At 35.1% G+C, this 27,179-nt stretch overlaps 1 protein-coding gene across 4 annotated transcripts in view; it reads right to left on the reverse strand.

The window, feature by feature from the left end:
• HECTD1 (HECT domain E3 ubiquitin protein ligase 1) overlaps window positions 1-27,179 on the reverse strand; it is a 92,740-nt gene that overhangs the window by 19,989 nt on the left and 45,572 nt on the right. For 2 of the 4 annotated variants that reach the window (XM_047075565.1, XM_047075566.1), the window contains exons 13-28: window positions 26,723-26,945; window positions 25,900-26,163; window positions 25,725-25,801; window positions 21,544-21,678; window positions 20,844-20,990; window positions 19,429-19,523; window positions 17,599-17,704; window positions 15,579-15,713; window positions 14,674-14,813; window positions 14,068-14,391; window positions 12,706-12,872; window positions 12,438-12,614; window positions 7,930-8,766; window positions 7,009-7,230; window positions 2,516-2,649; window positions 322-444 (exon numbers count right to left, since the gene is read on the reverse strand). In XM_047075565.1, the coding sequence (XP_046931521.1) occupies window positions 322-444; window positions 2,516-2,649; window positions 7,009-7,230; window positions 7,930-8,766; window positions 12,438-12,614; window positions 12,706-12,872; window positions 14,068-14,391; window positions 14,674-14,813; window positions 15,579-15,713; window positions 17,599-17,704; window positions 19,429-19,523; window positions 20,844-20,990; window positions 21,544-21,678; window positions 25,725-25,801; window positions 25,900-26,163; window positions 26,723-26,945 (3,306 nt within the window). The remainder of the gene's footprint in view (window positions 1-321; window positions 445-2,515; window positions 2,650-7,008; window positions 7,231-7,929; window positions 8,767-12,437; window positions 12,615-12,705; window positions 12,873-14,067; window positions 14,392-14,673; window positions 14,814-15,578; window positions 15,714-17,598; window positions 17,705-19,428; window positions 19,524-20,843; window positions 20,991-21,543; window positions 21,679-25,724; window positions 25,802-25,899; window positions 26,164-26,722; window positions 26,946-27,179) is intronic. The other 2 variants (XM_047075568.1, XM_047075567.1) reach the window with 2 other exon arrangements.

Below are 27,179 nucleotides of genomic sequence, written 5' to 3' on the forward strand. Positions count from 1 at the left end.
CATTATCTCTACTACTGAAAACTATAAATCTTAGATTATAACAGTTAATCATTTTAATATATGTTCACTGCTACCCAAGGGTCAAGATGAAGGGTTTTCAAACAAGAAACTCCTTTATGCATTATGCCAGAGCAACCATGGACTCTATTTAGAAAACAGAACCCAAGCAGTAAGGGAAATTTCTTTTTGCTAATTCTATCTGGTAGCTAGCTTCTTTACCCCCACCCCAATCTCCATATATTTTTCTAGACATTTTGGTTGATGCCTTGCTCTGAAAGGAAGAAAAATACACTGAAGGGAAGATAACCATTAAGATATTACCTGCTCCCCAATAGGTCGGCTCCCTGCTCCAGCAGGGACTTGTGGCAGCTGCGAGGTGACAGCATGGTGTGTTACATCAGAGCGGGAGCCAGCTCGACGCTGTAGGGATGGACGTCTCAGAATCTGAAATAAGAAAATGTGAACAGACATGTCTAATTATTTAACACCTATATATATCCCCATTCAGACTTAACCTCAAACTATCAGCCCCTATTATCAAAACTATCTTTAAAACACTTCATATTCATTAGCCATCTTCAGAAAATTGAATGCTTTATATTCAACTTACATTGTATACTAACCTTCACAAGAAATATGCTACTGTAATCTGTTTTTAAGTAATATATACTAAAAGCATTTCTTGAGAGTTTTTCACCCCATTAAAACCCAACTTTATGAAATTTTTAAAAATCTACTAAAATTTTATAAAGAGAAATAAAAATATACAAGTTATAATAAAGGGTATTTGCAGGCAAAAGTTCAGTTTGAAGACAATCATAGTGGTTAGATATTAAGAGTCTAGATCAAACTTTCTAAGTTTGGGTTCCCATTTTTGTACTTAACCTAACTAATTAGGACATGCTTTTGTTTTTTCTATGCTCTACCTCGTAGATGTAAGGACTGATGAAAATAATACACAGATACTGCCTGCAATACACTACGTACTAAAATATAATTATTGTGGAAGAACCATGAAAATTATATTGTTTAGGATTAGTGCAGTTCTTTACACTTTTAAATCAGTCAAAACATCAGCATGTGACATTGTAGTATTTTCCAAATACTGTAAAACCTTGGATTGCAAGTAATTTGTTCTGCCAGTGTTCTGCAAGACAACATTTCTAATAAATTTTAACTTGCTAAACAAGCAGTGTCTTGCCATATGAGTAGTACATGATGCCAAATGTCACATGATCACAACTGAGTCAATGGTTCTTCTCTCTCACTGTGGATTGGAGATGATCATCTCCCATGCTCGGATGCTTGGTCTCAGGTCGCGGTGTTTGGCAGAAATGTGATTTTTTACAATGTTGGAAGGTACCCACAACTGGCACTAGTGTATTTGTTGTCACTTCAAAGCACCTATGGACAGTACTTTGCTTTTCCATACAAGCATAAGCTTAGGAATGCTTTGCTTCATTCTAGGTCAGGCTGCCTGCAGATATAGACCCTTTCCTCGGCTGCCTTATTGCCGGTTACATTAAATAGAGTATATGACAAGAGTTTATTAATACTATACTGTAGTCAACATCCATGCAAGTGCATACCATGGCCCCCCTGCAGAAAAAGGTTGAAAAGAAAGGTAGTAAGGAGATGATTACAGTCAAAATTAAGAAGGAAATCATCAAGAAGTACAAACGAGGTAAGCGAGTGGCCGAAACTGCAAGATTTCATAAGAAGTTTATGTCTGCATCTGGTCTACAGATGAGAAGGAGAGAAAGGCAGAGAAATCCCTCATCTCAGTGAGATTAGGGAAATGTGTAAAATGTGGGAAATTGCAAAATTGTGTAGAAAAGCACCACCCGAATAAGGCTATAGCAATGTGAGCAATGAATCTGTTTAACAACAATGCAATGTTACATTTTGTGAAATCCTCAAAAGGAGGCAAAAGCATGTGTCATTGGATAGTTTCCTCGTTAAAGATGCACAAAAAGAAAAAGATTCCATCGAGCCAACAGCAGTGATTCCGTTAGTTCCGTTAGTGACAGTGAAAGTCATCCTGCATAATAACCCTCCTCTCCCTTGTCTCCCTCACAACAGCCACGAAGGTTTTCAAAGGTAAGTGCAGGTTAATTTATCTTCCTTCTTATTTTGTATTTTCTTTATTATTCTATATTACATTACAGTATTGTAATCATTTTTTATACGAATATTTCTGGGTTGTGGAACAAATCATCTGAATTTCCATTATTTCTTATGGGGAAATTCGCTTTGATATGCAAGTGCTTTGGATTACAAGCATGTTTCTGCAAGGAGTTATGCTTGTAAACCAAGGTTTTACTGTATAACCGATATATTTTCTTTTAAGGGAGAAATGCTCAGATTAAAAGTGCTTTTCTTAATTAACCACGTTTTTCATACTCATGCCATTATTTCCTTGCTTCACAGTTTAACCAGGACTTTGCTTTTCCTCTCTTCATTCCAATTATTAACATCTTATATTAGTTAAGAGAATGGGAGACACTCTCTCTACCATAACCTCCTCGTATTCTTGGTCCTCCTGATTGTCATCTTCATTCTCATCATCTTCCTCATCTGGCTCAGGCAAGTCTTCATCATCATCTAGCTCAGCTAATAGAGTACTGGCACGGCAGCTATCCAGGAAATCTGGAAAAGAAAACCAACAACCTTACTGTCAACACAATTAACAAAGCATGATAAGGTAACTTTGCATATTGGTTTACAAAACAAAAGTAAAATTCAAGACAGACAAGTATAAAGACCACATTTAGCAATGCCACCCTTCTACCACCACGAAGACAAAATGAGTAATACTGGTCACAAGCATGGCAGAAAACAACAGGATAAAGTTTGACCATAAACTAAATCCAAGTCTACAAAATCATAATATAAAAAAAAGGTCAGCAGTACGGGCTAGGTTTAAAAATAAGAATCCTATCACCATTCTCTTTATAAGTCACAGGAAGCACAACATGGTGCAAAGAGAACACTTTGGAGTCATTCACTCTCAAGAAATATCTCTATTGAGTATCTACTCTGTTCTAAGAACCGTGATAGGCACCAGATATACATAGTTGTGAACAAAACAGACCTGGTCCGAGCCCCCATGGAACTTAAGGGGAGAGAGACATTTAAAAAACAAACAAATGAATATATAAATAGGAACTGGGGTGCCTGGGCAGTACAGTCGGTTAAGTGTCCAACTCTGGCTCAGGTCATGATCTCACCATCTGTGAGTTCAAGCCCCATGTCAGGCTCTGTGCTGATAGCTCAGAGCGTGGAGCCTGCTTCAAGTTGTGTGTCTCCCTCTTTATCTGCCCCTTCCCCGCTCACACTCTGTCTCTCTCAAAAATAAACATTAAAAAATAATAATCAATCAATAAATAGGAACTGTAAAAGACTGTAGGAAGGAAAAGACAGAATAAAGTTAATCTGAGAGACCTGGGATGTTCATAACTGCTTAAGGACACTACCTATCTACTATGGAGTAACATATTTACAATCTTTCCTATTATCTATATTCCCCCCAACCCCCAATGAAGACTGTATCAGATAAACATGGTCCCACATAATGAAGATGCTGATGAGCTGTTCTTCACAAGAAATGAAAAGAAAAAGTAATAATGAGGCTAAAACAGAAGTTTTTACTGGATACAAAAGAAAAAACAAACTTCTATGGATAAAAAGACACACTCTATATTCCAAAAGAACATTCAGAAGACAATTTATAACTGCTTTGTAGAATCTTCTATCTGCAAACCTCTGAACCAAATACATATTTTTTAAGTCTAATAATTACACAGGACTGAAATTCAATACCTTTTATTAGAAGGCTAGTAGAAGAATGAGGCCCAATACTATAAGCAATTAGTTTCTAAGGCACATATTTTTTTTAACATTTTCATATTCTGGAGTCAGAATGTGTCTTACAAGCAATGGCAAGTCTCAGCTGAATTGTCAACATTTTCTCCTTAGTGACATAAAATAATTATAATTATTGCCATCTTAAATTTGATGAAATATATTACCCTTAACCCATGTAAGGTACCATCCTGCCATTTAGGAGTGGTCCTCATAAATGTGATGTGGTAGTACACACACAAAATCAATTCCACTTTTGGTTTATTTTCAAAGGAACATAATCTGACTGAAATTCCATCTCTCACATGTTATAACTCACTGAAGCCAACGGCTTTTTTTTTTTTTAACTCATCTTCTTATTTGACCAGCTCCTTATTTCATAGATTTGACCATATCACAGAATCATGTTCCTCGAAACCTAATACGGTAAAAGTTTGCATACATAAAAATTATTCTGTAAGGCAAATGTTACTCTGATCCTTGACAGCAGCACCCTTAAGATAAATCTTCTAGTTTTAGGAATGTAAAAAAAGGAATTTATAATCATGTAACATTAATTTTCAAAAGGCAAATGGGAGCCCTAATACTTTTTTAATATTCTTTACCACCAGCATACCCACAACATTTTTAAGTTTCACATAATCAAGAATTAAAGTTTCAACGAAGTTAACATGTAACCAATGAGTAGGGAGGGGTAGAGGGGCGCCATGAGAAAAACTAGAGTAGAATATAGCTTATTCGATGAATTTACATTACTTTGGTGTAGTCATCATCATAATTTTGCTATATACACATTTAATAGGTAAGGTAGATACAGAGAAATGTAATGATCTTCCTAAAATCAGAGAACATCAGATCCAATTCTTGGCTTGAAATAGGGGAGGACAGGGGCGCCTGGGTGGCGCAGTCGGTTAAGCGTCCGACTTCAGCCAGGTCACGATCTCGCGGTCCGGGAGTTCGAGCCCCGCGTCAGGCTCTGGGCTGATGGCTCAGAGCCTGGAGCCTGTTTCCGATTCTGTGTCTCCCTCTCTCTCTGCCCCTCCCCCGTTCATGCTCTGTCTCTCTCTGTCCCAAAAATAAATAAACGTTGAAAAAAAAAAAAAATTTAAAAAAAAAAAAAAAAAAAAAAAAAAGAAATAGGGGAGGACACATTCAGAGGAAAACAAACATACATGAAAATAAGATTTACACACTCCATGTTAACTAACTAGAACTTAAATAAAAATTTGAAAAAAAAAAAGATTTATATAAAAGAGTACTTAAACTGTATCTTCATATAAATGTTCTTTTTTTGAAATTACCAAATTTAATTTTAATTAATTATTTATTTATTTATTTTTTTTTTTTTTTTTTAATGTTTGTTTATTTCTGAGACAGAGAGTGAGACAAAGCCTGAGTGGGGGAGGGCCAGAGAGAGGGAGACACAGAATCCAAAACAGGCTCCAGGCTCCAAGCTGTCAGCACAGAGCCCGACGCAGGGCTCGAACTCACGGACCACGAGATCATGACCTGAGCCGAAGTCGGACGCCCAACCGACTGAGCCACCCAGGCGCCCCTCAAATTTAATTTTTAAATAGAACAGGCACTGGCATCAAGAATGAATGTATGTATGTATGTATGTATGTATGTATGTATATATGGTAAAAGATATTCCAAAACAATAATGACGGAAGTGCAACCTTTTTGAAAGGCAATTCAGCAATTACTTCTTTTAAAAATGTATCTTAAGGAAATATACAAAAATACAGTTCAAGATGCGGATTCATAACAATGTTTATGGTAATGAAAGGGTGTGATTTAAAGGTCCAAAATGGAGAATTTATTAAATAACAATTGCATAGTCTAACAGTGGAATATATGGCAGCCACTTCAAACACTGGAGAAATCCATCAAACAATATGAAAATAATTTTACAACGTACTAAGTGAAAGGAGCTGTCTGGAAAGATGATCCCTTTATGGGAAAACCAGAAGAGCCAGGTATAAAGTTCAATCACCAATGGCCAATAATTTAATCACTGTGCTTAAGTCATGAAGCCTCAAAAAACAAACAAACAAACAAACAAAAAAACAAAACCCAAAATAGGGGGCTCAGAGAGCTTCCAGGCTGGTAGTGTCCCTAAACACCAAGAGTACAAATGTGCCTGTGCGTGGGACCTTCCTGACCTCACCCTATGCATCTCTTCCATCTGGCTGATCCTGAGTTATATCCTTTTTATAAGAAAAGGGGTAATCCTGTAATAAATAAAATACTTTCCTGAGTCCCGTGAGCTGCTCTAGCAAATTAATTGAAGAGGAGGAGAGGGCCAGAAGAGCCTCCAATTTATAGCCAGTCTTTAGCACAACCTGGCCTTGCAATTAGTGTCTGAAAGGGTGGGGAGATAATGTTATGGGGCTGAGGCTTTTACCTGTGGGATCTGACACTATCTCCAGGTAGTTAATAGTGCCAGAAGTGAGTAACTTGAGTTAAACTGTATGACCCCCCAGATAGTGTCTGAAAACTGCTCAATGTGGGAAAACATTTGGTAATCAGCGGTGGCAGCAGAAAGTGTTGAGAGTAGAGGAGGCACACAGGGGGAATGTTTTTCCTCTTACATTACGGTGTACAAAGAATATCACTTTACAAAGCCTTTTAATCTATTACACTTCTATTCTTCTCTGATAAAGGTGTCAACTATCTTTGTTATTATGATTCTCCCAATAAAACTTCGTTAGTGGACCAAAAAAAAAGGAGAGCACAGAAGTTCCTAGATACCTGCTTATAATCAGATAATTTAATAGTCCCTTATAGCACTGAGTTTTTTCATCATACATGAAGATGCCATATCTTTAAGAAGAGAGAATTACTACTTTCTAATCAAAAGTTAAAACAACATAGCAGAGGGGCGTCTGGGTGGCTCAATTGGTTGTCTGACTCTTGGTTTTGGCTCAGGTCATGATCTCATGGTTCATGAGTTCGAGCCCCACAACAGGCTATGTGCTGACAGTGTAAAGCCTGCTTGAGATTCTCTCTCTCCCTTCCTCTTGGCCCTCCCCACACTCTATCTCTCTCTCAAAATAAAAAAATAAACAAAAAAAAAACAGCAGGAAAACATAGTAAAAGCATCACTAAACAAACACCTAAATATTTTAAACTATAACTTACCATATAACGAATATTCTGCTTCCTGACCTGTGTCACTCTCACTGGAGGTTGACGTGAGACTGGTGGTTAAAGTATTACTTAAGGACTGACCAACTGATAAAACTGTTGTTGCTGTGGCTACATTGCTGCTGCTAGTCACACTGGATGTTGACATTGTCACTGTTGATGTGGTACCAGGAGTCGTCAAATTGGGGAAACTCTGAGCACCCATGAGAGGAGAAGCTAAAGATAAAAAATGAAGCAAATCAGGACTGATGAGATTGCATAAACCTTAGAAAAAACTAGGTTGTATATTTAGTAAAAAAGAATGAAATCATGAAACACTAATTATTAAAAAACTGAAAAGCAACAACTTTGGGAACCCAACTGAAATCCAACTACAAGTCCTTGTTTTTACAGCCCTGTTATTTTCCAAGAAATTAAGCCTTGCTTTTTTAGAAAGGGAAACAGGCAATGAATTAATTCCCAGTCATGTTTTCCAAAGGAATTACTTTGACCAGTTAGCTTAAATTAGAATTAAAGGACTTTTAGAAGATAGTAGCAATTTAGGACCTAAGGAAAAGTTAAACCAGTGTGATGCTCTGATTTCAGTTGACTATGATAAAATTTAATAGTCATCTATTTCCTCATGCAGCTGAAGTTAACAATTTATCATAGAAGAGTGAAAAACAGAAGTGTGTTATTGTTTCATCCTTTCAGATTACGAGGTTCTTTATTATACCTGATCTGAATTCTTAAGAGATCACGATTCTATAGAACTTAACTCCATATTCCTAAAATGCTAAATTTGACGTGGTTGTATGTAACACGGTTAATGATCTAGTTAACGACTGCAGTCAGAACCCACTGAACAAGAAACCCTACTTTGCAATCCCTCAGAGTGGAAAAACCATTGGGTTCCATAAGGAAAAGCTCACTTACTTGCTGTGCTCATCACATTCCTCCCCAAAGTATTAGTGTTGTTATCACTGCTGCTTCGGCTTAGATTCATGTTGTTCGTGGCATTAGTCCGTGCTATGTTTGCCACTCTCCTTACAAAACTCTCCAAGCTAGATGTTTCTCTTGAGGACAGATTAGGTACACTTGCACTAGAGCTCATAGGGGCCCCAGCAGCCAACAAAGAACTTACTGACAGTCTGTTACTTGCTGAAGAGCTAAGGGGTCGTTGTGAAGCTGCTTCTTTATTAGTTAACTCAGACACTGAACTAACATCAGGAGAACTAACACTAACAATTCCCATGGATATTGCACTAGACTCCCCAGGAGTGCGAACAGAACTATCAGGGCCTAACTTTCTTTCAGCATTTTCACTTCCCGTTTCCGCGGTTAAGGTGCTGGTGCTTGCACTGGATGATGACCCTACTTCTGTTTGAGGGACGTTTTCAGCAGATGAAAGAACAACAATTGGTTCATGGACATCAGCTCCTGAAACTATACTGTGTTCCATTACAATTTCTGATCTCCGTTCCGTTTTGGTCGAACCCAAGCTGATGTCGCTGCTACTGGCCACGCTACACACAGAACTGCTGCTTCCTTTTCTACTTGAGGAGCCTGCAGCAGCAGATGTCTTGTCTGGACAGTTGTTTTTCACCAAGCTGCTCCATGATTGCGTTGTGCCTGAAACAGTGGATGAAACAGGTTTGGGTGATGCCACTGTATCAGGGTCGTACCCTGGTGCAAGCTTGAGGTCAAATTTTCCTTCTGCGCCCATACGGTAAGAGTTTGAGCCACCAGCATCCCAGGTGACATCAATCCAGCCTGGAAAGGGACAGGAGTTTGTGAGACCCAGCAGAAAGCAGATAGGAGCGTGTCAGACAGTAGCTCCACAATATGGGATCAGCTTTTCATCAGTGCTGTACTTCTCTGAATTTCTACAGTCATTTAAGGTCTGCCAACTAAAATTAAACTCTTCCTTTTATTTCTCTCATTTCTGAACTGCTTGCTCTGCTGATATCTGAAAACAATGTAAGGGTCATGTTTACATCTACGGGCCTATCTTTTAAGGGGAAGAACTGTTAAAAAACCATAAACAGATGGACACAAATGGTGAAAGAAATACTGCAAGGTCAGTTAAATAGAGATGAAATCTAAATAAAAAGGTTTTTTAATTGCTAAAGAGAACTAGGTAGTCAAATGTTCTTTACAGAAAAAAAGTTCTGACTCACCATTAATTTTTAAGTTTGGGCTAAATCCTAATAATTGGCAAAGAAAATATCCATATATCACTGCATAAATTTTAGGTCACTAGCTCAAATAACACTAAGTTAGCATTTCAATTGTGTTCTCAAAGTTCAGTGGTTACTTGGTTTTCTTATGATTAAGTTTAAAAAATTTAAATACACACAGAAAATTCTGAAAACAAAAATTTTAAAGTATGCTAAGCTCTTTTATTAGAACCTATAAGCTAAATCTAATAATGTGTAAAGAACTAATGAATAGTTCATTATTCATACATATTATACATGATATTCAATGTATATTTACTTGTAAACAATACTTGTTCTTTAAAAAAAAACAGTAACTTCTAAAAGCAGTAAAATAAATTGCCTATTAGGAAAATAATAAAAATTTTACAATCTTATTTTAGTGTCATAAGCTAACTACTGCAAGGGAAAAACACAACACAAAAAACATATGTATTTTTAAAAATATAACCAGTCTTTATAAAGTTTGAAGTTAGTTTATGCATACATGCAGGTACCCCCATGCATGTTCACATGTGCACACAACATATAACAAGTTCATGTATATTTATGATGACAGGCTAAGAGGGGTGTAAGTAATACTGAATTACCTGTGGGGATTATATGCTTAGGAGTTCTAGGAGATGAAAACTACCTGCCCCAAATCTACATCACCTAGTTCTGATGAGATTTCAATTGTCTCCATTTAGTCTATATGCTGAAGTAACTTCTGAAGAACCAGCACTCAACTATCTCTTCTGCAACATGGAACAGTGTGAATAAAGGCTCAAAAACGTATCCCAATTCCAAATGAAATTAATATTTATACTGCATTAATCAGTCTAAAATATACTGATAATTTATTTCATAACAATCATCAAGATCTGTAATTGTATGTTTATCGGTTTCATTCAGAAGGCAGGGTATCATACTTTTTTGGGGACCATTGTATATCTGAAGTCCAACAAAGTACATTTACATTGCAGGGACTCTCACATTTGTGGAATACATGAAAAAAATGGATATTCCCACTGACACATAGATTCTTTAGGAAGGATTTAATTGATAATAATGCGGAAAATAATTTTTAAATGTAAACTATTTATATTAGTATTGAGAGTGTAATTAAATTGCTATCTAAGGGGAACCAAGAAAGGACACATACATACTATCCATATAAGTGCATAGGTACAAAACTCTGAGCTTCCACTATGCCCGAAAGACAGGAAAAAAGATAACTAGCCATATTAGAAACAGTTGGTTCAGGGGTGCCTGGATGGCTCAGTCGGTTGGTAGAGAATACGACTCTTGATCTAGGGGTTGTGAGTTTGAGCTCCATGTTGGATGTAGAGATTACTTAAAAGTAAAATTTAAAGAAAAAAAAAGAAGAAAGAAAAGGAAATCACTGGTTTATTTAAAAGCTAAGTACTCTCTCTGACATAAAAATTTTCATGAGACTTAATAAGAATGGCCACTTTGGTCGGCCACAATTCTGAACTCTACATTAGATTAGCAAAAGTAAGCTTTTCTTACATACTAAATTCTATAATTAAGATTCCCATTTTCCTAGACAGCTGCTTCAGCTGACTGCAGCATGAGAAAAATAAACTGCATTCATATAGCCCCAACTAGCTAACACACTTAAAAGCCCAAACAATTTAGGAGAAATGGAATATTAACGGAGTATTATTAAGATGTCTAAAAAACATTTAAAATTTCTGGGTTGGGGCACCTGGGTGGCTCAGTCAGCTGGGCTTCCGACTTCAGCTCAGGTCATGATCTCACAGTCTGTGAGTTCGAGCGCCACATCAGGCTCTGTGCTGACAGCTCAGAGCCTGGAGCCTGCTTCAGATTCTGTATCTCCCTCTCTCTCTGCCCCTCCCCTGTTCATGCTCTGTCTCAATAATAAATTTAAAAAAACATTAAAAAAATTTTTTTTTAGTTTCTGGGTTGAAGGTAGTAATGTCATCTCAACTATTACTGGTTTTTATGAACTTTGGCAGTTACATATATGTTCATTCACCATAACCCTGCTAAAATGGCAATGATTTGCAATTAGAGTATAACTACATAGAAACACATTAGGTAGTAAGGTAATTCAAGGAATAGAACCTTAAAAACAATAAAATCAAGAGTTTATTTAGGTAAATAAATGCCCAGAGCACACAGAACATGAGTATATTAAGATATTAAATGTTTATTCACTCTCCTAAGCACTGTCACCTTTATTATAGCTCTTTAAATATTTGGTGTAAGAATATGAATATTTTACTCCTTTTTGTTTTTAATGCCAAGCAAAATTCTTAAGAACACACTACTAGCTAAGCAAATTATCTGCTAATAAATCAGCCTTTTAAGTTATAAGGAAAGAATTAGCCATTATGAGTTGCTTCTGGGAGTTAAAAGCAATTGATTAACAGGATATGGACTTCTCTAAAATCCACAGCATCAAAAGTTTAAAATGAACTTGATTTAGGGGCGCCTGGGTGGCTCAGTCAGTTAAGCGTCTGACTTCAGCTCAGGTCATGATCTTAGGGTTCATAAGTTCGAGCCCTGCATCAGGCGCTATGCTGACAGCTCAGAGCCTGGAGCCTGCTTCACATTCTGTGTCTCCTTCTTTCTCTGCTCCTCCCCGGCTCATGCTCGCTTGCTCGCTCTCTCTCTCTCTCAAAAATAAATGTTAAAAAAAAATTTTTAAATCAACTTGATTTAAACAACAACCCTTACCTTATAAAATATCAAAGTTTAAAATCCAAAGAAATGTTAGTAGGCTGAGAAGCATTATGAACGTTATCTTACAATCTACTAATAAACAAAGAGGCTACAATTCTTAATTCTATTCTTTATTGAAAAACAGTAACTAAAGATGTTAATACTTTTTCTTCTACATGACTGAGTATAAAAAAAATGACTGCCTGATTCCCATCAGGCTAACAAGTGTAAGCAATTAAAGATATATAGAAACTTACAAATAATAGACAAAAAAAATGCAGAAAATGTGTCTTTAGAATATTCAACTTATACTAGCTTATTAATCACTTCAAAATATTAGCAAGAAGTTCCAAATCAAAACAGAAAATAAAATTTTCCCTTAATACTAGGTAAATGATTTTTCATTTTTAATGTTCTTCTACATAGTGCCAGGACATTCATAAAATGTGTAAACTATCCCAAAAAGAACCAAAGAAAAACACTCTGTTATTTAATACTCCATTTTTATACTACAAATGCTAAGTACCTACTCACCATTATGCAGTTCTCCTGTGACGGTACCTTCTCCCTGTGGGCTGCCATCCTGATCTCGCCATTTCCAATCAAGGCCTCTGATCACACGTGCCCCTGGAACCATGTATTTCAGAACCTGGGAGCGTACTAGACGTCTTTGTCTTCTAAGATTAGCTTCTGCTTCCTTAGCTGCTTTTCCTGTAAAATAGAAATTAGAGAACTATAAACAAGTCACTTTTTATAAATCAAATTGTTCCAGTAAGTGAAAAACCTGCTAACATCTCTTTACCTAGCTGGTCTTCACATACTCCATTTACAGTGCCATAAAGTTCGAATCCAGATAGTGACAGGTAGTGGGTTTGTCCACTGGCATTCTTCCCCATCTGTTTAATTCTCACATGTCGCCACCCTTGTTTCTCATCCTTTGGTGGATCAAGAGGCCAGGTTGCTGTTGACCTGTGAAGGTGTTAGGGAAAAACTGGTGTAATGTTTTAAAGCAGATGGGGAAGATTTTTTACATAATAGAGATCTACTGAAAAACCAACTTCTACATTCAGTCTACAGTTTGTTACACAAGAAGCAAGAAAGCAAAGGAGAACAACAACCATCAAGAACATAAGTTAAAGATGGTATGTTTAAATGTATACAATTAATGACTTATAACATTAAATGATTTATGATTAATACAATCCAAGAAATAAGAAATTTTATGAGTAACAAATATGCTTGAAAATTTTATAATGCTTGAAAATATGCTTGAAAATTTAAAGCTTGAATATATTATATGCTAATTAACTTGGATGTAAATTAAAAAATAAAAATAAATAACAAAAGAAAAAAAAGAAAAAATTATCCGTTAATCCTAAAGATAAGGAGTTCCTTCCATACTACATTAAATGCAGAAATTAATTTAACTCCATGCCCTATACTCCCCTCAAAATTAAAACTTATTAGAACTAAAATTTTTAGAAGTACTTTCTGCCTTCAAAAAAATAACATACGATCGGGGCGTCTAAGTGGCTCAGTTAAGTATCTGACTCTTCATTTCATGATGTTACAGCTGTAAGATCAAGGCCCACATTAGGCTCTGTCCTGGACATGGAGACTGCTTGAGCTTCTCTCTCTTTTTCTCTCTCCCTCTCACTCTGCCCTTCCCTGACCACCCCCAAACTCTCAAAAAAAAAAAAAAAAAAAAAAGACTAAAAAAATAATATATGATCAACCTATAAAATTTAGGAAAAGAGACATAATTAAAAAAAGAAAACTTTAAGTCAGGCACAATTCTACAACAAGCAATAGCTACTGTTAATTTGGAAAACATACACATATATCATGTACACATATGAAGAGTTTAGTAAAAAACTAATTCCATTTTTTTGTTTTTATTAGTGTGCTATATATACACATATATTTCAATTCCTTTTTAAATAAATAGGCTCAATGTTCTACTTGTATTTAATCTAAAGCTGCTAAAGTTCTGGCAAAATTATTATTTCAAAGTTTTAATATTTAAATTATAGTATCAAGTGATGTTTTTAAAAAAATCTTGCTTCAATATTCCATAAAGAAGAGAGCTCTAAGGGTATACAATTATAAAAATAAACAAAGCTCTTTACTGAGTTTTTCAATTTGCAAAGACTCCTCAACTAACCCTGGTTCATTGAGACTGCAGTCATCAACATGGGTATACAAAGAAGTCCAGTTCTGTCCATCTTTGGATACCTGGAAAACCCAATTTCTCAGTGCAGACCTTCCATAACCACGAGCATGACGAAGTGTATATGCTGATGGTATCACCCAGAGACCCAGATCTATGGCAAACCAGGCATTCTTATCATCATTGCTGTGGCAATTTAAAGCTGAATTATCACGACTTAGTATGTCTTCTAAGCGGCCATAAGGTAGATTTCTTCCTTCTGATGATGTTACTACTACAAGTCCATAAGCAGCTGGATTCACCCATTCATATGCAGTTCTAAATAAAATAAAAAAAATTAAGCAGTTAACACTACTAAAATAACTGTATTTTTTTCATATTGGTTTTCCACATAAAACTGTATTAATTTTTAAAAATCCTACAATTGACAATTTAGATTTTTTTCTTCATAAAACATAACTGAGATAGTCTTAAATTTAATCTCTAAGACAAAAAATCCTTAAACTGAAAGACACTCAGAGTAGTTAATAATTTTACTCTACTACCAAGAATTTTTTACCAGGTGAATGTTTTCACTCTACATTAAATAGCATGACTTACTTGGCATTTGTCCCAATCCAGTAAATGATTCCATTTTCATCAAAATCATGCTGGTGCCGAAATATAAAATTTTGGCCTTCTCTTAATTTTCGAACAAAAACAAATGAAGATCGGTCAAAATCATACCACTGCTTTGCTACCTACACCAAAGAAAATACAGGAGACACTCACCTTAATAGGGGTATTTTCAAATGCACTGCCCACTTTTTCCTGTTCCTTCAATGTGATTTATTTTATTATAACAAATACTCATTAAAGAATATATGGGGGAAAAAAACCAGAAAGATACAAATTTCTACAACCAAAGTACCCCACACTATTCATATGATACACTACTTCTTTGGTCCATTATTTCAACTGATAGAGTAAAAAACATCTGATCATACTGTACCATAACATTTTTTAGCAGTTTTTATATTTATACATTTTATATAGCTACATAATATTCAAATAAATGGAAATAATTATAAACCTGATACTCCTTTTTGACTAGCATCAAGGTTTTGTTCACTATTTTAGTGACAAATGACACTAAAATGACTCCAATACACATCTTTACGAAGAAACCATTTGTAGTATACAAAGATTATTTTCTTAGAATAGAGTCCAGGGGTGCCCAGTAGCTCATTTGGGTGAGCATCCAACAACTGATTTCACTTCAGTGAAGATCCCAGAGTTGTGACAGTGAGCCCCTTAAGATTCTCTCTCATTCTCTCTGTCTCTGTCTCTCTCTCTCCCCCCACCCACCCACACACATACACAAAGAACAGACTCCAAAAAATAGAATTACTAGGTCAAACCTTGTATTACCATAAATCTACATACATATTTCCCTAACTACTTTTCTAAAAGATTAAACCACAGCAGAGAATGCCTATTTCACCATGGCCTTGCCAAAAACTCACCATTTTTAAGAGATACTGTTCCAGAGATTCAACTGTAGCTAAGGGTTCCATCTTCAACATCCTGCCAGTCCTGTCTATCAATGCAGTTTCACCAGGTGCACGTTCCAACCGAAATCTTAACCTTCTTGTAAGTATCTGTGCAAAAATTATCAAAATGCTTCAGAAAATACACTGTTTTTCTCTTAGAATTATAAAAGTGAGACATGTTCTCAATAGTAATTGAGAATTATAAAAGTACAACCATAAAAGGATAAATGTCTGTTTTCTATTAATTTTTTTTAAAGAATCACTGAATAAGTGACACTGGCTTTCAAGAAAGAAACAAAATTAACTACATACGTAGATAATTTCTAAACAACTTCAAATATACATGGTTTAAAGAAATCATAAAATAACTTAAGTAATGCATTTCTTACAAGTTGCAATTTTCCAGTTAAGTTAAAAAAAAAAAGTGGCCATTTAGCTAATTTATTTCTTTAAAGATAGTCATAGATTATTTGATATATTCTAATAAACTTTCTTTTTTTTTTTAAGGTAGGCTTTATGCCCAATGTGGGGCTTGAACTCATGACCCCAAGATGATGAGTTGCACGCTCTACCAACTGAGCCAGCCAGGCATCCCTATGGCTAATCAACTTTTAAAAACACATAATAGCTATCAATCCAATACATTTTGGTAAGCAAGTAGAAAACTAGCAATTTAGGTAGTTTCATTGCTGTTTAAACCTTAACTAGTTCCTACAGACGCATAATCAAATACTTATATGGACATGTGGGTAGCAATTTAGACTGCAAAATTAACATACAGCATATTACTAGCTTTCCTGTCTTTTTACTTTGCACAGTCTCCTAAAATAAGAAGTGCATAATAAAAGATGTTGGTGCTCCTAGGACTGTATAAGGAGAATTTCCAGCCACTGAGACTTATCTGCCTCGTTTACTTATCAAGGGTAAAGCCTTCAAAGGATGCACTGTGGCATCTGGCTAGCTGAGTCGGTACAGCATCCAACTCTTGGTCTTGGGCTTTTAAGTTCAAGCTCCATGTTGGGTATAGATATTACTTAAAAATTTTTTTAAATAATAAAGTAAATAAAAACAATGTGACACAAAGGCCCTTACCCTTCTTTACTATTTTACCTAAAATTAAACACAAAGTAGAACTTGACATCACATTCAATCTAACACCATGTCAGGCTTATAACATACTTTAACTCCCTAGACAAGCTCTCTAGTCTGGGAAACTAGTGGCTTTGGTAACATTCCTGGGTTCTTGGGGGTATGGCAAGATTTTTGCCCTAGAACACACTGTCTTGGCAAATACAGATTCTTAGTTACTTATTAAAGGCTTTATTTGAAAGAGAAAGCTTTCTATTCCATGCAGTGCAATGCAGGATAGGTTGGATAAAGGCAAGATTGAGCCAAAATGATCAGCTAAGGAATTCTAAAGTAACCTACAGAAGATGTAATTTCTGTCTATTCATATCTGCATACCAGATACTAAGAAAAGAATAAAGGAATGAATGAATGTGAATGTCAACCAAAAAACATTTAGGAAAATAATAAACATTTTAGAAAACCCATTGACAGATTTCCCACAGAATCAATAATAGCTAAGGCAGGCCATCTGGCTTTAACCAATGACATTAAAAAAAAAAAAAAAAAAAAGAAAGCAGGAAAAAAACTGTCCTTGAAGTATTCTCACACTTTCTCATCTGCTGATACACATAGAAATGAAAGGACTTAACTCCTAATTCTAGAACAAAAGGACCTATTTATTTCCTGCCTTTTCCACTGATAGTCTTTTTCCACTTACCACTGATCAAGTATGATTTACAATAAACATTTACTGAAAACCCATAGTGATTTGATCAAATTAAAAATTGAAATATTAATAATTCAAGAGTCATTAAAAAAACCAATCAAGTGGCTTTAGGGTTAGTCTTTAATGAGTAAGCAGAACCATTACAGACTGCCCTTAAATGTATTCAGCAATAATAGTGCCTGCACTTTTCCTGGTTACCTGCAGGTTATACGTAGATCCAGGTGTATCATACAAATGGAGAGGGAGACGTTCAATAGATTCAAGTACAGCTATTAACTTCCGAATTAATGCAACTGCTGGTCGACTATGAAGAAAAAAAATTGTTGAGAGTGTTTATATAATTTCATACCCAAGTTCATAGAGAAACTGCAGTAACCAACCTCATGTAGACCCCTAGTTTCTTTATGAGTGTAAAGAGAAGTTTAATTTTTTATTAGACTAAATCTAAGCAAGCAAAGATACTCTCATAACTCAATTTCCTTCATTTAAGAATAAAATATTTCAGGGCGCTTGGGTGGTTCAGTTGGTTAAGCATATGACTCTTTTTTTTTTTTTAATTTTTTTTTTTTTAACGTTTATTTATTTTTGAGACAGAGAGAGACAGAGCGTGAACAGGGGAGGGGCAGAGAGAGAGGGAGACACAGAATCTGAAACAGGCTCCAGGCTCTGAGCTGTCAGCACAGAGCCCGACGCAGGGCTCGAACTCACAGACCGTGAGATCATGACCTGAGCCGAAGTCGGACGCTTTAACCGACCGAGCCACCCAGGCGCCCCAAGCATCTGACTCTTGATCTCGGCTCAGGTCATGATCTCAGGGTCATGAGATCAACCCCAGCACTGGGCTCTCCTCTGAGTGTGGAACCTGCTTGGGATTCTTTCCCTCTCTCTCTGTCCCTCCCTGGCTTGCATGTGCATGCTCTCTCTCTCTTTGTCACAATCAATAAACAAGTAAATAATAAAATATTTCATTTACAAGACTTATCAACTGCATTCAAGGTAGACATGCAATTTATTTTTTAAAGTTTAAACAATTTTATTATTTAGTATTTGATACATATAAAAATATACAAAGCAGCAAAGTTTGGAAAATGGTATTATTTGTTAGCAAGGCAACACTGGTGTAATGCTTCTGAAAAATAACAATTTGTATCAAGGACCTTTAAAGATCATTTACAATCTTTAACTCAGTAATACTACTTAAAGGAATTTATGTGAAAAGATGTTTCCATTGAGATAAGTAAATTTTAGTATTAGCAATAATTTCTAAAGAGCTAAAATGTTTAATGCTGTAATGCTTCAATAAATTACTATTCACCCATAAAACGAGGTGACTCATTTAAAATAGTACCTAAAATTAATGAAATGAATTTCATTTATTATTTTAAAAATTCAATCACATTCAAAAGTAAATAAAATAGTAAAATGAACCTTCATCAACCCAAGACCCAGCTTCAACAAATTGATTTCAATTTCCCCACCCATTTCTCTCCATCCAATATATTTTGAAGAAAATGCCAGAGAACATATTTGATACAGAAATATTTTGAGTATGTATCTCTACAAAGGAAGAATTCTTAAAAAAACAAAACTCATTCTCACACCTAAAAATGAATGAACAATTATTACTTAATATATCAAATACTTAATCAGTGTTCAAATTTTCAGTTATATAGTAAAGAGGTATCTAATTTCTTAACTTTTTACTTAGGTGTAGATGACACACAGTAGATGTGTAGATGACATTACATTAATTTCAGACATACAAGGAGGCATGTAATTTTATTAAACTGGGTAGTCACAGCTGCATTCATAGCAGACATGTAATTCTTCTTTTATTCCATAAGATTAAAAAATGCTTTAAAAATCTTTCCTATTATTATACACTTAAAATATAAAGCTACACTATTTATTAAATTTAAAAGTTCCTGTTTTGTATATAAGCACTATATATTAGACTCTACTTTAAAAAAGAAGCATACCAACTTTCAAACACTGCAAACAACAAATAAAAAGAAACTGGTGATTTACCTTTCATCATCTTCATTTTCACTAAAGGCTGTTTTAAAAACGTTTATTCTTTCTACCAGTTGACTACAATCTTGTTTCATATCTAAATCCACACTCTAAAAAAAAAAAAAAACAAACAAAAAGAAGGCACAAAAAAATGTTTTCAGGCTGCTACCAAAATTTATCAAAAACACACACTACAAAGATGAATACTAATACTGTGTATTATTACAAAATTATCAATATAATCTGGTAAAATCATTTTTCTTTCAATTAAAATTCTTTTTAGTTTATGATTAGTAGGCCATAGCTAATAGATTTTTCTTCCTCCCTGAATGTTATATAATGGGGTAGCAATTACACTGCTAAATTAGCTTTTCCCAAAGTGTAGTATGCAAGGTGATTTCAGATTACTAACAAATGAACATTTTGCATTTTAACAATATTATATACTTTAATTAGCATTAGAAAATACTAACTGGTATATTAAAACAATTATTTCACAGATATTACTAAGTGGTGTGTGAATTTAATCAATATAATTTTAATAAATAAAATTAATGAATGGTATATATAACTTACAGAAGTTAAAGTGAATTTTAAGAGTGTATACCACATATAGTGATTAAGAGCAAAAACTAGGGGTGCCTGGGTGGCTCAGCTGATTGAGCACCTGACTCCTGATTTCGGCTCAGGCCATGGTCTCGCAGTTCATGAGATTGAGCCTTGTGCTGGGCTCTGCACTGAGAGCATGGGGCCTGCTTGGGGCGGGGCGGGGGGGGGGGTCTCTCTTTCCCTCCCTTCATCTCTCGCATTCTCTCTATCTCTCAAAATAAATAAAAATGTTTTAAAAGAAGAGCAAAAACTAAAGTGGAAAATAGAATTGAAATAGAAGGCAACTTTCACTTTTTATACTTTTGTCAGAATTTGTTATAATAAGTATATATGGTATGTTTTCTTACAGAAAAATTTTTTTATCACAATAAAGAGATATTAAAGGTAGACTAAAATGTAGACACACATTAGGTTATAACAAATACTTGTCAAATATTCAGAGTAACTTCCTAAACAGTCATGGCTCATAAACTAATTTTATGCAAATAATGTAAGTACTTATGAAGATCTACAGAGTAACTTCATTTTAAGAAGCAATCAGAGCAGTGAATAATGCTAAAACTTAGGCCAAAGTACATGTTTTGTTAAACAAAACCTAGAACAAACTATAAGTGGGAAACAAAAAAATCTAAAAAGATTCAATTACTGAATTCAACTGGCTCAAACTAATGACACAACAAAGGAAAGGCTAGAGAAATTATAAATAACATTTATTAACTTGGTTTTTAAATATTTCTTGCAAAACACTGCTTTGCCAAAAGTGCAGTTACAAATAATTTTTTAAACTACATAGTCTGTTCTGTGCTACTTTGTAAACTTACATTGTTTAAAACAGTAAGAAGGGCTTGCACCAACCCACTACTGCACATTTCATATGGTGAAATTGTGTTTTCATCCTTCAAAAGTACAATTAGATTTTCTAAAGCTGTCTTCATTAAATCTCTCCAAGTGTTCTCACTCTCAATACACTAAAAGAAAAAAAAATTTAATGAAGACAATCAAAAAAATAAACAGGTTGTAATATACCTAATTTATCACAGTATTAACTGCCAAGCAAATAAGTCAGATATTAAACAAGAATAAGTTCAAATTATTAATGTAAATGATCTGTACGAGAGTCAGAAAACATTTTAAGGGTCAACTATAAATATTTCAGGCTTTACAGGCTATTTGGCCTCTGCCACACCTATTGAACTCTGCCCTGCAGCCACCAAAGCACTCACAGACAATATGTAAGAGTGAGCATGGCTGTGAGCAATGTAACTGCTTTTGGATACAGTCATTATTTTATATAATTTACATGTATCAGAAAATACTACTCTTATGATTTGTTTTCAACCATTTAAAAATGTAGAAACCATACTTAGCTCACAAAGCCATATAAAACAGGTGGCAGGCCAAATTTAGCCCATGTGTGACAATTTGCTGACCCCTAATCAATACCTAGAATATAAAGGATAAAGGGGAAAAACTAAACAAAGAACAATGTGTGCCATAAAATCTAGAGGCTAAATAACATACTTGTCTATTTGTGTGAAGTTCCCAAGATGACTCTAATTGAGTTGCTATGTTTCTGAGCGTTACCACTACTCCACGAGGCATGCTTTCAACAGCTTTGAAGTGGTCATCATATAAATCTCGAGCCATAGTTCGTACCTACCAAATGAAAATTGCAAATGTGAATTTTCGTTACAATTAACAGTTTTAACAAAGTTTCCCTTTAATCTCCCTATATGTGTGCAACTTTTAAAAGATTTTTGTGCCATTACCAACCTCCAAAAAATGTTACTACTTCTACTCATATATGTCAAAGGTTCTAATGGCTGTAAAAGTACTATAACTAGATTTAAGCAATATCAAATAAAAGAACTCACAATTTTAATTTTTGGTTAAACTTTATAGTCATATAACAAAGAGGAGCTTATTTCACTTAAACCAATGTGAACAACCTGTAAATAATTAACTTTGTTCTTTTTTATAAAACTAGCCTGATTATGGTGAACCATATAGAAAATATAAATAAGCAAAAAAAAACCACAAAAAAACCAAACCCAAAAAACTAAAATGCCTATAATTCAATCAACCAACGTTAAACCTTTTTAAATTTTTTTGTTTATATGATTTTATTTTTTTAATTTACATCCAAGTTAGTTAGCATATAGTGAAACAATGATTTCAGAAATAGATTCCTTAATGCCCCTTATCCATTTAGCTCATCCCCCTTAATTTTTTTTTAAACTTAAAGACCTAACTGGTTTTTATTCAATGATTCATGGATCAGGCAGCTTTCCATCTAGTAAACAGGAGTTCCCTCAGAGTTGAACCTTTTAACATTTTGTGGTGTATTTTAGGTTTAATTTTTTTCTATTTATAGTATTCACACAAAATATATATGACACTTTTATTTGCATGCTTAATCATAAGGAAGAATGACTATTATCGGTTTGGGCACTAGTTATCTCTCATTTAAGTTAATGTTATCTGAAAGAACCCATTTGTGTCCCAGGCTTGGGTCTGATAAAATTCAGTACAGAAGAGCCTTTAAAAATATTTGCTTAGGGGCGAATATCAGTGTCTCAGTCGGTTAGGTGTCTGACTTTGGCTCAGGTCGTAATCTCATAGTTTGTGAATTCAAGCCCCATATTGGGCTCCACATTGACAGTGCAGAGCCTGCTGCAGATTCTCTCTGTTTCCCACTAGCTCTCTGCCCTCCCCCACTTGCATGCTCTCTCTCTCTCAAAAAATTAATAAAACTTAAAAAAATTGCTTAAATAATGTAAATTTAGGACTTATGTAATTTCATTAAAATCACAAACTAACCTAGCATAACTCTAATGTGATTGAAAAAACTTCACTCCTGAAATGAATATTACTTTTTCATTCTATTTTGGTGTGCCTTTCAGAATTAAAAGGAAAATAAGTTCTGACTAGTAGACAAAATTTAAGAAACTACTCTTTTATAAAACAGTATTAACAAATAAAAATGAAAATTAAAATAGTTAAAATTATTTTTACCTAAAATCAGTTGATACGTACTTTCATACCAAAAGAATAGCCATATGGTCAATGAGGCTATTCCTTGATTTACTACTAATACTACGGATTTCAAGAAACTGAGTCAAAATTACTTATTTTTCAAGAAAATGAAAACAGGACTCAGACTATGTTCTTGATTTACTTTTCTTCTGTAGTGTGAAATTTCAGTACCCTGTGAGTCTAGATTTGGTTGGATAATGTAACCCATAAGGAATTGCAAGAAATTCCTGAGACAGCTCAGTGGTAGCTTTACAAAAATTTACAGTTGAGGGGCACCTGCATGGCTCAGTCAGATAAGTGTCAGACTCTTGATTTTGACTCAGGTCATGATCTCAGTTTGCGAGATCAAGTCCCAAGTTAGGCTCTGCACTCACAGCATGGAGCCTGCTTGGGCTTCTTTCTCTTTCTCTCTCTCACTGCTCCTCCCCAACTCATGTTGTCTATCTCTCTGTTTCTCTCTCAAAATAAATAAACTTTAAAAAAATTATTGTTGATCCTCATTATTTGAGAATTCTATTTTTGTGAATTCAACTACTCACTAAAATGTGTTTGTAATCCCCAATTCAATACTAGCAGTGCACAGTCACTTGTGGGCATACACAGTGCAGCAAAAACTCGGGAGCTGCCTCATGTGCATGTTGTTAGGTGAGGTAAACAAGGTAATCTCTACCTGTAAACAAATGTCATACTTGCTTAAGCCCTCATACTATAAACAAGTATCTTTTCCACAGTCTATTTTGGGCATGTTTTTCACATTTTTGTGGTTTTGTTGACTTCACTGTTTAAAATGGCCACCAAATATAGTGCCTGAAGTACTGTCCACTGTTCCTAAGCACCAGGCACAACATGTCCCTTATGGAGAAAATATGTGTGTTAGGTAAGCTTCATTCAGGCATGACCGTGCTACTCAACACATGTTCCGTGTTAACAAATCAATAAGACACGGGGGCACCTGGGTGGCTCAGTCGGTTAAGCGCCTGACTTCGGCTCAAGTTACAATCTCACAGTTCACGAGTTCAGGCCCCATGACGGGCTCTGTGCTGAGAGCTCAGAGCCTGGAGCCTGCTTTGGATTCTGTGTCTCCCTCTCTCTCTGCCCCTCCTCCACTCATGCTCTGTCTCTCTCTCAAAAATGAATAAACATAAAAAAAATTTTTTTTAAGTAATACACTTACGGTGTCTTTGAACAGAAAGACACATAAAAAACAAGGTTATGTATGCATCAGTTACAAAAATGTGACCTCATAGGAACCTAACCCTGTATTTCCCCAAAGAGCAATGGTTCAGTATTCACAGAAACTTTAGTTAACACAACTACCATGAATAATGAAAATGGACTGCATTTAGTTGAAACTCCTTTTAGCATCTAATTGCTATCTTCAATTGAGTAATTTCTTCCTCAACTGTCCTTAAGATACCCTGAATTAGAAAAAATTTCTGGGATGCCTGGGTGGCTTAATTGGTTGAGCGCCTGACTCTTGATTTCGGCTCAGATCATGATCCCAGGGTTGTGGGATCGAGCCTCACATTAAGCTCTGCACTAAGCATTAAGCCTGCTTAGGATTCTTTCTCTCTTTCTCCTTCTGCCCCTCTTCTCAGCTTGTAGTCCTTCTCTCTCAAACAAACAAACAAACAAACAACAACGCATATTTAATGGATAGAATTTAAAAATTAGTACTGTGATTTTGAAAGTGGAGTCAGTAAACATTTGCTCCTGTATCTTTTTGAAAGAATTATTTCAGAGGTGCCTGGGTGGCTCAGTTGGTTGAGCATATGACTTTGGCTTGGGTCATGATCTCATAGCCCATGGGTTCGAGCCCCACATCAGGCACTGTGCTGACAGCTCAGAGCCTGGAGCCTGCTTCAGATTCTGTGTCTCCCTCTCTCTCTGCCCCTCCCCCTCTCCCTCCCTCACTCCCCCCCTCCCTCTCTCTCAAAAATAAATAAAAACATTAACAAAAAAAGAATGATTTCATATAAGATGGGCCATTAAACTAGGCATCAAAATATGTGAATCTAGAAACAGGCATTCAAGTTGCTTTATCATAAAGCTAATTTTATCAGGATTGTAAAATATTAGTGATGTATTTTCAATTCCACTGTATTACTAAAAACATTACTATCAATAATAATTAAAGCATGAGTTCAGGGGAGCATGGTTGGCTCAGTCAGTTAGGTATCTGACTTCAGCTCAGGGCATGATCGTGCAGTTTGAGTTCGAGCCCCATATGAGCTCTGTGCTGACCACTCAGAGCCTGGAGCCTGCTTTGGATTCTGTGTCTCCCTCTCTGCCTCTTCCCTGCTTGTGCACTTGTGCTCTCTCTCTCTCTCTCTCAGAAATAATAAATAAACTTAAAAAAAAAAAAAGCACGAGTTCAAAGTTTTTGTGAGATATTAGTCAAATCATTTAAATTTTATTATCTTACTAATTTTCACTGTTTCAATTTTGGTGTTTAGCATGTGTATAAAAATCATAAGCAAATGTATATGTATTGTGGAAAATAAAACAATAAGCACAGAAAAAGAAAAACTGAAAGTATGTTAGATTAGGGTAACTTATGTTATACGGTTCAAGGATTTTAAATGCTTACAATATACCAATGAAACCTTACCATGTCAGTATAAAAAAAACAAAAGAAAGAAAAATAAAATCTCACAGTAGTATACCTTTTGCTTTGTTTTTTCTAATTTAGATTTCAGTTTTCTGCCTCTTTTGCCAGTCCAACCAGTCACAAATTCTGAACCTTAGAAAAAAAAAAGGACATTGCAAAGAATTTATTTTAATGCAATGTAACACACTCATTTATTCTTATAAATATTTTATATTTCCTACGTAACTTACCCAGAGAAGTTTCTGCAGTAAATGAATGTTTGGTTCCTCTATTAGATTCAAATACAAAACCAGGTAAATCTTCTTTCAATATTGTTGCTTGCTGACCATCTGAGTTATGAATAGCAATTTCTCCTTCTTTTAAACATGTTAGTGACCAATTCCCTACAGTGAGTTTAGTAGGTCCTGGTGCTGACAGTATAGGTTGACTTGAAGTAGATGGCTTTACTTGGCCTCGAGCTCTTTGTAATTTCTCTAAGAATTCACTTCTGCTTTCTATAAAAACAAAATAATTATTTTAAAACCTCATTCTTTTCAAATGATCCTTTTTTTATAAAAAAGGAAACTACCAATGAGAATATCAATTTTATGTAAAGAAGTGCATTAGCAGAGTTTTGTTCTGTAGTGTATTCTCAGTCATTAGATGTATTTAGGTTCAGGCATAAAAGCAATCCTATAGTTAAAAATTTTTGAAGTATAAGGCTTTTGGAAAAAGATACAACTAAAGACAGCATCACACACACATATACAATTCATCATTACATGATATGAGGTAGCTTCACCTAAAGGATTAGAGGTATTAAAAGTAGATGCAACGCTACTGCTTGTCTCAAACCAAAAAAAAAAGGCATTTCTTCAATGCTTTCATGGTACAATAGTTTTTCTTTGTTGATATTAAAGAAACTGGCCATATGATCATCAATGATCATGTTTCTATGACAATGCTAGCAAAAATATTAGAAAAACAAATCATCAAAATTACAGAAATTTGTAAAAAAAAAAAAAAAAAAAATTACAGAAATTTGTAAAACATTTTAATTGAAACAAACATTACCTGAACTATCCGATCCACCTTCAGGACTACCACTTGAATACATGGTGGCAAGTTTCCCGTCCAAGATAAATCTGAACCATCCATTACTGCCGTTAGATAATTCCAAGGCTGCTGCATCGCTCCATATATATAAGCAGTCCCTTCCCCTAATGATTGACCAGTCTCTCCAATGATACGGTTTACCCTGCTGCAATTCTTTAGCATCTTCCTGTGGTTCATCTTCCTAAATGTGTAAAATTATTCAATGAAACAAAATAGTATCTCTTCAAAATATTCGCAAGTATTTTTTAAATATGTCCATGTATCAAATTTAGAATTAAAATATGCTGAATTTGGGGTGCCTGGGTGACTCCGTCATTTGAACATCCAACTGTTAGTTTAGATGCACGCCATGATCTCACGGTTCAAGGGTTTGAGTGCCGCATCGGACTCCACGATGACATCATAGAGCCTGCTT

Source organism: Lynx rufus, unplaced genomic scaffold (genome assembly GCF_022079265.1).
Source record: "Lynx rufus isolate CCGP_SWC_20201006 ecotype Redwood Valley unplaced genomic scaffold, mLynRuf1.p SCAF_13, whole genome shotgun sequence".
Classification (NCBI taxonomy): domain Eukaryota; kingdom Metazoa; phylum Chordata; class Mammalia; order Carnivora; family Felidae; genus Lynx; species Lynx rufus.